The sequence below is a fragment of the Macaca nemestrina genome, chromosome 5, assembly GCF_043159975.1.
Source record: "Macaca nemestrina isolate mMacNem1 chromosome 5, mMacNem.hap1, whole genome shotgun sequence".
NCBI classification, from domain to species: domain Eukaryota; kingdom Metazoa; phylum Chordata; class Mammalia; order Primates; family Cercopithecidae; genus Macaca; species Macaca nemestrina.
The window spans coordinates 172,887,823-172,902,175 of record NC_092129.1 but is presented as its reverse complement, the minus strand read 5'-3'; the positions used below and the strand labels follow the sequence as shown (position 1 = coordinate 172,902,175).

Genomic DNA, 14,353 nt, shown 5'->3' with positions numbered 1-14,353 from the left:
TGAGGTCCTCAGAGAGTTTTAGAAAATAGATTCACACACTTGGCTGAGAGGTGTGTACAGTCATACGCTGTCAGCAATGCAGCCGCTAGGCTCTCTTCAGGAAGAATTTTCGAAGCTGCAGTTTCTCAGAAGACAGGGGAAAGGTGGCAGGAGCAAAGGGAACAAAAAACCCTCATTGTGAAATTGTTCAGTGCCGAGGTGGAGAGACAAGCTCTTACACGCACATGTTTTACACCAGTTTATGAGAATAAAATAGCTTTCTTAAAGACCCAGCTCTAAATGCATGTTCCATGATGAGGTACATATTGTAGAGAGAGATGCCAGAGAAATACTTTAAAGTTGCCTTAGAGATGGTTTGATGGGTTTTACATTTGACTTGAATGAAACTATGCTTCTTAGTATTTTGTGGTATTCGCTGAAACAAACTGGGGCTAGGCCTGTAAGAGGAAGTTGCTTTTTGGTTAGGACCTGTTACATTAAGCTCAACATCGGTAATGATAAAATTATGGCAATCAGTTCTATGGGGGTATTTTTATTCTTCTGTCACATAAAACCAGTAGGGCAGTTATTTTTTAAGCAGAAGGAGTAGAAGAGATTAGACCACCGCTTCTCAACTAGGAGATTTTTGTCCCTCTGGGTACAGGCAATGTTTAGTGGCATTTTTTGGTTGTCACCGTGTGTGTGTGTGCGCGTGTGCGTATGCATGCACACGTGTGTTACTGGTATCTAGTGGGTAGAATGGCCAGGGACGTTGCTAAACATCCTACGGTGCACAGGACAGCCCTCACCACAAAGAATGACCTGGCCCTCAATGTCAATAGTGCCAAGGTTGAGAAACCCTGGATAGAGGAATGGACACCAGACTGAATTAGGAGGGTCTAGCTTCAGACCTCACGTTTTAAGACTAATGGACCACCAAATCTCTGCCTTTTGTGTCTCTGTTTCCCTGTCTGCAAAATAAATATTAATAGACACGTTCTTCTTTATACAAGTATGAGGAATCATGAAATTATATACTCCAAATGCTCTGATTTCTTCAGAAAAAAGGGTCTCTGTGAAATCAAAGCACAGATATTATTAGTGTGTCAAGATGAGCTCATGAAATTGTGTCTTAAGAACTGTATTCCTCTCCCTGGAAAAAAAAATTCCTCCAGGAAAAACAAAAAAACAAAAAAACCAGAAATGATCTCATCATGATTACACCTGCCACACCAAAAAACAGACACACTTCAGAGAAATGAAATTCTTTCCCTTCAGCAATGAACTAAGCTGAGTCTGTAATTAAGATCTTAATAAGGGAGGCAGTAGGCTCGATTCAGGTGCCGTGGGCTATGAGGCAAGAGCGCCCATGCCAGGTTTAAAGCGAGAACAATTGGATGCAAATCCCCCGCACTGCTTAACACTCTCAGGTGTTCCAAACAAGTCCATATTTCAAAATGGGCATGGCTTTATTTCTAAAGATGCCTATTTCTGTAAAGAAAAGGAAAGGGAGCACCTTGTTATTTACAAGTCAATGTTAAAAAAACAAAAAACAAAAAAAAACCCCACAACATCTTAGATAGTTTCCCGCAAAAGGCTGCTGTAAGGGAGGTGGGATAATGCCTTCGACAGTGGGTTAATCTCAAGGGGAGCTCTTGATGACAGTCTCTAGAGTGACCATGTGTTTCCGGACTCTCCCAGGCAGTCCCCAGGTTCAAATATCCTTTCCTTTGTCAGACCATATGTCCCATTTTTTTTGGTTTGTAAAACATGGATACATACTCACAAAAAAGAAATAGTTTTGAAACCAACAACAAAGGATGGGAATGCAAGTAGGTTTCTTGATTATGGATCTGCCATGGTTGAATTTCCGATTTGGGAGAAAAAGAGCTAGGCACTGATAAGAATCTTAGATTCAATCAACGTATGTGTTCTCTAATTGACAAGGTGATCTCTGTAAGGAAATGAGATCTATTCCAGGGCCTCTGGGCCTTTGTGAGATTGCCTAGAAGTCCAGCTCCACAGTGACAGGGGTTATTAAGAGAAAGGAGGCTATCCGGTTGCGTGCATTTCTGCTATTCCCTTCCTCGAGACCATTTAAAGGTGTGCTTGTCATGCTGGGCTCTGAGTGGAGAGGGTCAGGGAAGCGGCGATAACACTGGACTTCTTCCCCAGGGGAGCACGCAAGGGAAAGAGGGCTCGACATGTTGCTAGGCCCACGCTGCTGTGCTAGCGCCGCCGCACTGAGGGTCCACGAACCCATTTCCTGCCAAACTCTCGGTCATGCCACAATGACTCGTAACAAGAACCAAAGAGTAAAAGGAAAAAAAAACCTAATCGACAGATGACTGACGTGCCCTGACACTAAAGACTCAGAAGTAGCTGGAGTGTCTAGAAGTCCACTTTACTGCCATTTTCTGTGTGCTGGCTTTGCCTGTTATGGTTATTTTGGGAGACAGAGGGTGTTGGGGGGCAGATAAGCCCAGCTCATTCTTAAAGAGTACTCTAGCTGAGTCCTCAGTTAGCCTCATCTCCTGTGGGAGTAAGGCATTCAATTAAGGAAAACAAATGGACTATTACGAATCATTGAGATTAAGGCTAACTCACAGTTACCAAGTGATAGCATAAGGTTTCTGTCTAACCAAAAAATATGAGGAAAAACATTAATGACACATCATGTTATCTAAATGTATAATGCCTTAATAAGTAGACAGGAGATCTGGTTCAAATCTGAACTTTACTTGTGTTTTGGTTACTGCAACTTTCTATTGGGTTTCACAGATAATTAATCCATCCACTGCCCCCACGTCAACCACCCACACACATTAAAAAAAGGAATTAAAATTAATTTCAAAATAGCTATCAAATATTTTTGTTGCTTGAAATGGTTTCACTTTTACATATTCATGGTTGCTCAATCTTTGTTTCCGGTGGGCGTAAACAGAACATTTCACATGAGGGACGTTTTTGGCAACATCATATAACTATTACCTTGACATGTGAGACATATCAGGGGAATTCTAATTCGCAAGACTGAGATTTGCCAACAGTCATGCCACTTGCAAATCACTGGACCCAGGCTTTGACTGAGGATCATGAACTACCTACTTAGACACCATTTAAGCACCAGTAGTGGTTAGGGAGGGGATTAGGGAGAAAGATACTAGCTGTTTTTTTTGTTTGTTTTTTTAAAGAATAACTGGGATTTGGTAGTCCATTGTGGGGCCCAGGCATATGTATTGGACACTGGCAACTTTAACATCTCCATGAGAGCTGCCTCCACTCCCTACCTCAACCATGAAAAACTGCCCTCAACACCACCACTATCCATATTTCTGGAGTGCCTGTTCTATCTTCCTCACATTCACCTAGATCTCATTGTTTAGTCAAACTGTCTTCTAAGAGAGTCACTTTTTCCAGCGAAGGGTAGAAAAGGTCACCAACAAGGTCACTTATCTTAAAATGCAGATTGTTCTGGAAAATAGGCCTTTGCAGGCTGTCATGTTCCCTAGCTGTGTGGAGTCCTCATTAGCCAGCAGGAATTACTGCAGAGAGATGGCTGGAATGTTCAAAGTAAATAAGATGGAGGGGGTGTTGTTGGCAAAGTATAAACAGGGTTTTTTTGTGTGTGTGTGTGTCCCCTTTTCATGCCCGTACTCTTTGCAATCATCTATCACCTAGGAAACCGTCAGTTACTCTCTGGCATTTTAAGTTAGAAATATAGTATTTCTTTCCAATGGCGCTGTTTTATTTGTCTTAGTGAGAAGTCCTGGTAATTCAGCTTATATGTTCCTGCAGAGTATTGCCTTGGTCCTAGTGGTTGGCATTTCAAACCAATTTGTTTCGATTTCTTTCTGACCCTAAAATGATCTAAACATAGACAACCAAGACCTCTTACTTTACATTTATGTCATTCTAATTGACTGCGGTTGGATAAGAGATTTTACCCTGAACTTCTCATGTACTCCCAACTTACATTCTTTGGATTTTACCTTTGGTTTTTCAAATTGATGCCTTTCTCTTTTCCTCACTGATATTTGTGTTATGGGTAAACAATTCTAGTGAATGTTTCCTCTTAAACTGTTATCTATATAAAACTTCCATATTTATATATCTGTATATCTTTGTGTGTATGTGTATATAACATCCTATAATAGCTGCCATTTATTAAATGCCTACTATCTGCTGGAAAGGACAATTGTCATATATCCTATAACTATCTGATAAGACAGGTATTATTCCCATTTTATAAATGAGGAAAAGGGGGTTTAAAGTAGCTTGCATAAAATTATACTGTTAGAAAGTAACAAAAGTGGGATTTGAAAGAAAGTCCAATTTTTTTTTTTTTTTACTATGCCATATAGTGTTAAGATCTTTTTTTTTTTTTCTTTTTTTTTTTTTTTTTGAGACGGAGTCTCGCTCTGTCGCCCAGGCTGGAGTGCAGTGGCGCGATCTCGGCTCACTGCAAGCTCCGCCTCCCGGGTTCATGCCATTCTCCTGCCTCAGCCTCCCGAGTAGCTGGGACTACAGGCGCCCACAACCGCGCCCGGCTAATTTTTTGTATTTTTAGTAGAGACGGGGTTTCACCGTGGTCTCGATCTCCTGACCTTGTGATCCGCCCGCCTCGGCCTCCCAAAGTGCTGGGATTACAGGCGTGAGCCACCGCGCCCGGCCAAGATCTTCTTAAATGGCTATTTGTGTATACATTTTATCTCCTGTGAGCAAAGGCTTATAATTTCAGGAATATTGAGTCCAATGAACAATAATGAAGGAACCAAGGCAAAAGAATTTTAGCAAGCGGGGCTATATGCTATTAGGGTCGTATGCTTACAATACACACCCAGGCCCAGGGAATACTCAACAATACTCAGCCATCTCAACCTAGCAACTGGGATTTTGACATAATTCTGTCACCAAGTCTTGAGTACACACCATCCTTTCAACATGTGTTGAGCATCTACTATACAAAGAGAACTGGAGCCAGCTAGCATTGTCTGCTTACTATATGCCAAGAGCCATAGTAAGTACTTCATTCATATATTATCTCAGGTCTTGGAACAATAGTATGAGGCAGTTATTCTTATCCCTATTTTACAGATAATGCTGTAAAATGAGACTTAGAGAGCTTAACTTGCCTAAGGTCACAGAGCTATAAGCCATAAGGAACAGAAATGCCTTTCTCCAAAGCCCATGCGCTATCATGTCTCTAATACAAGAGCATAAAAGACCAAGTCTCAGCCCCCTCAAAACCTCACAGACCCTAGATCATGCTTTTTATTCAAGGACTTTTCGATCAATCTGCCTCTACGTACAAATAAAGGGTGGGTCTCTCATATTCAGTGGGGTTTACTTAAAACTAAACAGGCCCAGTAGGCAACCTATCTGAGTTACATGTATCCTTTAGATAATGATTTGATTGAAAGAGGTTAATAAGTAAGGTAGTGCTAACAGAGTAGGGCAGAGGAAAAACATAACAGCCTATTTTAGGGATTATAGGACAGTCCAGGAGACAAAGGTTTCAGAGTCTGATTGTTTAAACAGAGTGGCTGGATGAGGAGACTTTACTAGCGGGACTGACGGGCCTCTCAAGTCATCAAGCACAAAGAGACAGGCAGATAAATGCGGGCAGCGAACCAGGATTTCCCATAGCAGAGTCTAAGGAGAAGGAAAAATGAGGGCTACAGGATGTGCATTAAAGATGTCACATCCATGTGTCGGGGGCGAGGGGGCAGCAATAGACAGGTGGCGGTGAGGGGCCTGGGGAGTACGGGTTGGAAGTAAGACCTACCGAAGTCAGTATTAAAGAAGCATAAAGAAAGCCTGAAAAGAAGAAGCAGAAAAAAGAAGAAGAAGAAGAAGAACCGGTGAGGTTATAAAGCACGAAAGAGGGAGGAAATTTGCAAAAAGGCCGGGTGTGGTAGCTCACACCTGTAATCCCAGCACTTTGGGAGGCTGAGGCAGGTGGATCACCTGAGGTCAAGAGTTCAAGACCAGCCTGGCCAACACAGTGAAACCCGTCTCTACTGAAAATACAAAAATTATCCGGGCATGGTGGCGGGCACTTGTAAACCCAGCTACTCAGGAGGCCGAGGCAGAGGAATCGCTTGAACCCAGGAGGCAGAGGCTGCAGTGAGCTGAGATGGTGCCACTGCACTCCAGCCTGGGCAACAGAGTGAGACTCAACATCAAAAACAGAAAAAAAGAAAAGTGGAGAGGAAGGTGTTTTTTTCAGAAGACTGGAGTGAAGGGAGAGACAGGGAGTCACTGAATTCTGAGAACAGGACTGACGTGTATCCCAGCAAGGAAAGGATGCTAAAGGAATCCTTGGTATGTTACGCACTGTGCAACTTGCTAAATTTGGTATTATCAGGCACCTTCAGTTCTCTAAAGGCTTTTATCTCTGTGCAGTTAAGCCATTTAGCTCTGCAAATGGGTTTGCTAAATAAATAAACAAATAAATAAATGCATAAATACATAAATAACCAAGTTGATATTTTTCAAAGCAAGTTTTAGTGCTTTTAAATCCATAGATCTCATACAAGGTTTAAAAAGGAAAAGGGCAGGAGTCCTACATTTGGATTGGTTGCAAAAATCATATAGAGAAAAATAAAGCATTTTAAACCAAAATATCAAAGCAAGGAAATAATTGGGAATTTTATAGGTTATACATGACCATATTGACTAAATCAAAGACTGTCTGTCATTATTTTCCTCAGTCTTGCTTGAGAAAATACGAATACTTTCAAAGTCCCTTCCAAAGCACACGGTTTCTCAGCACACACCTTCTCCTTTCCCTGACCTACTCCATTCGACCAGAACACAGGGCTCTGACTTTCGGAATGCAGCTTTCTTAATGGCATTGTAAGCTCCGTCTGTAATTTTTCTTCAGTCAAAACGTTAAAGAATGAATTTGTTGTATGGTAGACGAGATAAATAATTTAGAATTTTAATGTAGGCACGTAAGGGCTCAGAAATCTGGCAAAGCCACAGAAGCATCCCTGCTCAGCCATTAGCAGCCAGGCCAAGTGGCTGCTGAGCCCCGGCCAGGGCTGGGCCTGAGGTGGGCGGGGCCTCGGGCCTGGCAGGCACAAACGGGGTGGGTTCTCGGGGCTTCTGCTCAAACACAGTTGCTCAGAGACCCTTCCATCACCCTCCCGGCAAACAGCACAACCATCCACCTCCAGACCCTAAGGAGCAGCCTTCACTGGGTAAGCAAACCAAGGCCATCGAGGCAATCCCCTAACCCCCCAGCCCCCGCCCAATTAAGAACATGCTCTGTATGTGAAGGGGATTTTGTAGAAAACTCTTAATAAATGAAGCCCCCATAATTTACTATCACATAACCACAGGCTGAATCCCTTCTAAGAGAAATGGAAAATTAAGTACATATGACAGTGACTGCAACCTTCCTGTGGACAAATAAAAAACATATAGGGAAATAAAGACAGACTAGATATGTACTAACCAGAAATGTCTGTCCGGAATAATAGCTTACGTTCCACAGTTCTCAGGATTGTTGCAAGTATGTTGCTGCCTGGCCTGAAGCTGTGTATGTTAAGTGCAAAATAAGTGAAGGTTTGTTGTTCTGTAGTTGTGATCCCTGGGGCAGCCAAACCAGATAATCAGGTTAACAAGGACAAAAAATCTTATAGGGCCTGATTCATAAGTCTTTCAGTGAACATTTTAAGATCTGTGCTAAATTTACAGTACATAGAGCAACGTAGTATTTTAAAGATAATTCTTGTCTCCGGGATTTTACAATCTAATAATTATCTGGTTTTACTACCTAAGTGGCTCAAGTTAAACAAATACCTGCCAAGCGTGCATTTCATTTTACTTTGTAGAGCTACTCTCTTAAAAAGAAATTATCCTGCAGGAATACTTGGGATGAAATAGTCTTAAACTTTCTGGGAAAAGAAAACACTAGCCATATTTTAGAGAGGTCAACGATGGTTCTTTCTCTTAATAGTGGTTCAAGTCATGAGTTCTGGAGCCAGATCGCCTTAGTTCTAATCCCAGCTCACCACTTTCTAGCTGTGTGGCATTAGATAAATTACTTAGCCTCTCTGTGTCATTTGAAATTGAGTATAAAAATAATATCCACCTTATAGAGCTATTGGGAGAGTTGAATATGACAATCTTGTATTGTCACAGTAAGTCTCAATTAATGTTACGTCATTACCTTTGTGTCTCTCCTCTACTTACAATAACAAAATCCTTTCCTGAAGTAAAGCTGTTCATTATTAAAGAGAGAGAAAGAAAACTTTATGAAAAAGGAAAGTGGATTTCTTCAGTTGTTGGTTGATACAGTAGTCATCATAGGGCGTCAGTCATTTGACTGGTCAGAGAAGTTAGCTTCTTTGCCGGTGAAGTTGCCCACAGGCTGATAAAAATCGTGTGTTTACATCATTTGGCATAGTGTTCAGCACCAGTAAGGCCCAGTGGAGAAGCAGGTTTCTCCATGAATGCCAATTGCAGTTTACATTGTCAGTCACTTTATCGGTTGCCTTTAGATTTTCTTTCCATAAAGAGTAAAGCTAAACACGATGAGATCATTGAACAAAAGTGACTTGAGACTTTGTCACTTTCGTCACTTTCTAGATTATGGCACTCAATGTTAATTTCAGCCATTTATACTTTCCAATAATAGACACATGAACATACTTTCTCTTTTATTCTGCAAGCCAGTTCTTATTCAACAACAAGGAAAGGAGGAGCAAAAAAGTCACTCCAGGCTGAGTAATATCTGGTCCTATCATTGTTCTAAATAAGGAAATATGGGGTGACCCACTTTAAGAAAGATAACTTTCCTGCCAGGTAGAGGGATTTGTTTCTGGTTGCATCCTAAAGTCAATATTAATAGTCTTCAGGATGACCCTTTCCTCTGATCTTCCCTACTGAAGAAGATAATAGCTGATAAAACAGAAATAGCTGATACCTGTGTCTTCAGACAGTGGTAATGTAGGCATTACAATAAAGACTCTCGACATTTAGATTTAAAGCTTTTGAATAAGATTCACAGTTTTTGAACAAAAGCTTTATTATTAAGGCTAGTCAGTGGCTATCAGCTAGACCAAGTATTTACAACCTTACATCAAAAAAGGATGGACCAGAAAAATTTAGAAAAAAAGCGAAGTAGCTTCCAGCTAGTGTACAGTTAATATAAATTGTCAATCCAAAAGCCTAGCACCCTTGCCCAAATCCATCTTAATAATAACACTTTTGTTTAAAATAGCATAAAATAAAATAGTAGCACTAGCACTCATGTCTATTCATCATTCAAGAAAAATCCATGCCCAATTCATTGCAGTCAGCTTTCTTTGTGTCCCCTGGAAGCTGCTTGCCTCCTTAGATGGGAGTGACTTAAAAAAAAAGGGAGGGGGGAATATATGGAGCAAGTCAAAAATCCTTTTGGCAAGAAAAATACACAAACAATGGTGTAAAATGCACTGGAAAATAACGCTGCTGAAGTACTATGACTATGACACTCGGTAAGCTTTCAGGCAGTGAGCCAGCCTGAGCCGTCACATTCTCACCCCATTCAAACTCCAATAAAAATGTTTTCAAGAAATGGCTCATACTTATTTATTCCTACATCCAATATCACATAAGGATGTCAACCTTTTCCATCCTCAGCTGTGTAATCTGGGCTTTTAATTTCTCCCACCAAAAGTGCATATGGCATGCTCCTTCCAAGACCAAACGATTAAAGGAAAGGCTGGAAAACTTTGCACTAAGAGCCAGTCTGAGAGAGACTATGCAGTCCTCATTCCTCCCTTATTACTGCTCCCCAGGGCAGTGGAAGCCAGGCCTGGGGAAGCCGAGGAGACTTGAGCCAATGCCTGCCGCGATTCAAGTCAGACACCCTCTGGTCTCCAGTGGCTGCTGTGAAGCGGCTCCAAGTCTTAACTTCTCACCGAGGTATTTCCCCGGCAACTTTCAGAGCAGCTGGACTCGGGAGTACTGTGAACCCCTGGAGTGGGTCTTTGCTTGCCTGCTTACATGCCAACCTCAGTGACCCAGACCCATCTTAGAACTCTCCGGACGCACAAGGGACTGTCACAGTAGGGAACACGCACACACACGCACACACCCGCAGGCACAGCCTTCAGCTTGCAAGGAAACCTGTAAAAGGCACTCTCTTACCTTATACTTCATTTCGGCGGCGTTGAGTTGAGCCGTTTTCCTGCACTAGTTAGACAGCATTAAGCACTGCGGTGCCCGCCCCTCCATTGAGTGCAGCGCTAGAGGAAATCGAGAAGGTCCCGGGCAGCGCCGCTTGTCAGTCGCAGCGCCTCCCCAAAGTCTCTGAGCTCACTGTTGTGACTGAGGCAGGCTGATCGCGGACCTCATTTGCATGCCGCCCCGCCATTGGCTAGTGGGAGAAGGTAATGCTCAGGCCCTGCCCACCCCTAATTCTGAAAAACTGACAAAGAACTTGTAATGTGATCTCTTCTTTTTGCTTTATCAGAGGGTGGAAAATAAAACAGAAAGTGGGGAGCCGTCTTGAACCTTACTCTGTCCCCCCGCCCCCGCCAAAGGAGAAGACAGAAAGAAAGAGAAAGAACAGGAAAAGGAGATACATTCTTTTTAAGATTAACCCAAATTTTAAAGAAACTGAATTCACAAAAGCAGTCTGACAGTCGCGCTTCCTGTGATCTAGCAACTCCTTCATAAACCCATTTCGTTTCAAAGCCATTCACCTCACAATCTCTACATGAAACGAACTCCCGGAACAAAAGGTTTTCTGTCTCCGGGCCCCTTTTTACTAACCACCCCTGCTGATACCTCTCTCTCTCTCTCTCTCTCTCTCTGTCCCTTTTTCTTTCCCCCTCCTCCCGCCTCCTTTTTGTGTGTGTGTGACTGTTTGCTTTTTTTGTTCTTTTCAACGTTCAAAGTACTTCGCGATGTCAGTCTACAAGGAGCTGGAAGACAATTCTCCCTTAGTGAAAAGGAACCCTCTAGCACACGCACCAGCGTTTTCCTGGACAGCTTCTCACCAGGGCCTCAGAGTTGCAGGTCACACATATTGAGCGACCTTCAGTGGCTTTGCTGAGGATAAAGGTTAGATGTGACCTCTCAGATGGGGTTGGCCAGTGCACGCCCTATACATCATCACCGTCCACTGAGTTCTGTGTTTTTTGACGGCTGGCATTTCTAGCTCCAGCTTTGAACACTGCAGTGTTTTTCCTTCTGACCTCTGTCCTGAGGATGACCCATTAACCCACCAACACTTATTATTCAGGGAAACGAAAATGCCCACAGTTTGATGAGCCTGGTTTAAAAGACCAGTCTCTGTCCAGTGAAGCACAGAACATAATTTCTATAAAGGTTCCACTTTAGGATTTCTATAGAGAAAGAATCACCCAGAAAACAGAAACGGTCACCTTCTGCAACTCTTCTCAAGGATAGAGCAGTGAGGCAAAAAATTCCTTTTTCCTGGGCAAGACTGAGACTTGGTGAATCCGGACAATAGCTGTCCCCAAGTGGGATGCACTCCAACCAGACTACATGACTTGGATGGAAAAATCAGCCCTTATTATTATTTTTTTTTTTTCCTGACCAAGTTGGATCAGAATCTGATTCCCTTTGCCTGTAACACACAAATTCCCAATGGATGAAAACTCTACTTTTATGATCTAAGCAAAAGGAATGAGAGAGCAGCTGTCCTACAAAAGTGGTTTCCAGATGCAGGGTTGGCAGGTTCGTTTGCAGTTCAAAGTGGCACCGATTCCAGGGACGTGACCCCCCAGGCCATCCTAATGAGGTTGACATACCTGTTCCAACCTGTCTTAGGCCTTACTTTTCCTCCTTTGTCCTTAGAGCAAAAATAAGCCTGAGCAATTGTGCAAGGCCTTTCTGAACACTTACCAAGCATGCAGCATATTGCATTGTAAAGATCTCCCTAAGAATCCTGCAGACTGACTGGAGAGTCGCTAGTTTGCAGGAAATCGTTTTTGGTGTCTGCCTGGATAAAGGAGGACAATGATTCAAAGCCCTTCCCATCTGTAAGATGAGTCTGGTGGCCTCCAAGAGATCTAGATAACATTCCTTTGGCTTCCTAAGTGGTCAAGCTGAATCCTCTTTCTGTTTCGTTTGATGAGTATCGTTGAGTAAATGAGTGCTGTCCTATTCTATTTTAATGTTTTCAAACAGTTTCCGAAAGTCTGTGCTGCCAGTTTTTGTAATTTCATTCTCTAGCTAGAAGGCTTGGTTCCCAACAAGTGGCCCTCCTGCTTTCCTGTTTCTGTCCTGTAAGGTAATTAAGACACATGTCTCGACGTTCATTTCAAGAAGGTTTGGGTCAGTATATAGTGAGTTGCATAAAGGAAAGCACAAGGGTGTTGGAATCAGGTAAACCTGTGCTGTGCTGGAACCTCAAAACATTTTTAATTTTTTTTTTTTTTTTTTGAGACAAAGTTTCGTTCTTGTTGCCTAGGCTGGAGTACAGTGGTGCAGTATCGGCTCACTGCAACCTCTGCGTCTCGGGTTCAAGCAATTCTCCTGCCTCAGTCTTCCAAGTAGCTGGGATTACATGTGTCCGCCACCACGCCTGGCTAATTTTTTGTACTTTTAGTAGAGACTGGGTTTCACCAGGTTGGCCAGGATGGTCTCAAACTCCTGACCTCAGGTGATCCACCCACCTCAGACTCCCAAAGTGCTGGAATTCCAGACATGAGCCACTGTGCCTGGCCAGTTGAACTTCTTAATTTTGGTGTCCTTCACTATGAAACAGAGAAAATAATAATACCTGATAGCCTCATAATGAGGATTAAATAAGATAATGGGGATAGAATTTAGTAGTACTTGTTACATTATAAGACTGTAAATGGTTGCTTATTCTTATTACTGCTATTAGTTATTATTTTAATATTAATATCAGATTTATGACATATTATTTTGTTAATATTTTATATGACATTAGTGTTATATTCTATTGTAGATTATTTTTTAATTATTGTATTAATTATAGCTAGTATTACTACTAGACTACTGTTGATAAGTGTGGTAGGCATTGAGAAAAAGTTGGAGGAACCCCCTCCTCCTTGTGCCATTCTTTCATAGGGCAGCTTTCTCACTGAACTATTATCACTAGAGCACCTAGCATGTGCCAGGTACCTTTCTAGGAGGGGAGGATACAGCAGTAGCCCAGACAAAGTTCCCATCTTCATGGAGCTTACTGTCTAGTGAGAGTTGAGGAAAATAATTAAATGAATGTATAATATAATTTGCAGTGATACATGCTATGAAGAAAAATTAAGCAGGGAAAATGGCTGGAGGAAAACAGACTCGGGTGGGACAGGATGTGTATTATTTTAGATAAAGTGGTCAGGGAAGCTCCTCTGAGGAGATGATATTTAAGCAGAAATCTGAATAATTTGAGGGATCCAGCCACTCAGAGATCTGAGGGATGAGCATTCGGGACAGAAGTGACCCAGGGAAAGGGCCCGCAGTAGGCATGAGCTTAGTGTGTCTGAGAGCAGCAAGCTGTCCGGTGTGCTTAGCGTGGTGTACACGGGGCTGGATGGAGAGGATGAGCTCAGAGAGGTAGGTGGTAGGGAGCTTGGATTTTTTCCTGAGTGTGACATGAAGCCTCTGCGGTGTTTCGAGCAGGGAGTAATCTATTTCTCTCTGTTTTGTTAAACACTCAAGGACAGCAGGCTGTCTTAATGCAGCTTAAATAATGCAGATAGTTGTTACTTTATTCATGTCATTTAGTAGGTTTCCCTCAAAACTCTTCAGGGAAACACAAATTGTCCAGTGAATACGGAAACAATTCCCTTCCTCATTTATTACTATCCGATGCAAAAATGATATTTAAACTGGGCTATGTAATTGATTTATGCAGCAGCCCTAGTATTCCCATAAAGACCCTCCTAAAATTGGCTAGAACTCTGGGGCTCCGGCTCCACCTCCTGCACTTGCCAGCACTCTGGCGGGCATCTCCGCCTGTCATCCTTGCCACCTGCTTGCTCCTCGACCAAGCACTCTTCCTTCCCGATGCTCGTGCAGGCAGGAGTCAGGGAAATGGCACCGGATGCCATTCTAATGATTTTCCAGCTGCGACTGGGCACTGGCATAAATACAGCAAAAAATCAAGAGGAAGCTAGAAGGAAGAAATATTTCTGTTGACAACTTGGAAGGAACCCATGTGACTGCTCTCTAAGAGTGAAGGGCAGAGTGAAGAGCATGTGAGGGCAGGAAGTGACTTTGGAAATCACCTAATCCAGTCACTCATAGAGAGGGCAGAGCTGTCGCTCAGAGAGGTTGAGTGCCTCACACAGGGCCCCACCAGCTTGAGTTATAACAGCAATCAGTGGTGAGGTCAGGTCCCTGAATCTCTTGGTCTGGTCTATTCTAATGATTTCTTTTT

The 14,353-nt window shown here is 42.6% G+C and overlaps 1 protein-coding gene and 1 long non-coding RNA gene across 4 annotated transcripts in view; one reads left to right on the top strand and one right to left on the bottom strand.

The window, feature by feature from the left end:
• LOC105482425 (neural precursor cell expressed, developmentally down-regulated 9) overlaps positions 1–14,353 on the bottom strand; it is a 124,346-nt gene that overhangs the window by 37,517 nt on the left and 72,476 nt on the right. The window contains exon 1 of one of the 2 annotated variants that reach the window (XM_011742516.3): positions 10,126–10,401. The exons of the other annotated variant lie outside the window; for it this stretch is intronic. Coding sequence (XP_011740818.2) covers positions 10,126–10,137 — 12 coding nt within the window. The 5' untranslated portion in view covers positions 10,138–10,401. Of the gene's footprint in view, positions 1–10,125; positions 10,402–14,353 lie in introns of those variants that run through there. 2 annotated transcript variants of the gene reach the window in all.
• LOC112426786 (uncharacterized) overlaps positions 7,086–14,353 on the top strand; it is a 109,786-nt gene continuing 102,518 nt past the window's right edge. For both annotated transcript variants that reach the window (XR_011624033.1, XR_011624034.1), the window contains exon 1: positions 7,086–7,187. This is a non-coding gene — a long non-coding RNA (uncharacterized lncRNA). The remainder of the gene's footprint in view (positions 7,188–14,353) is intronic.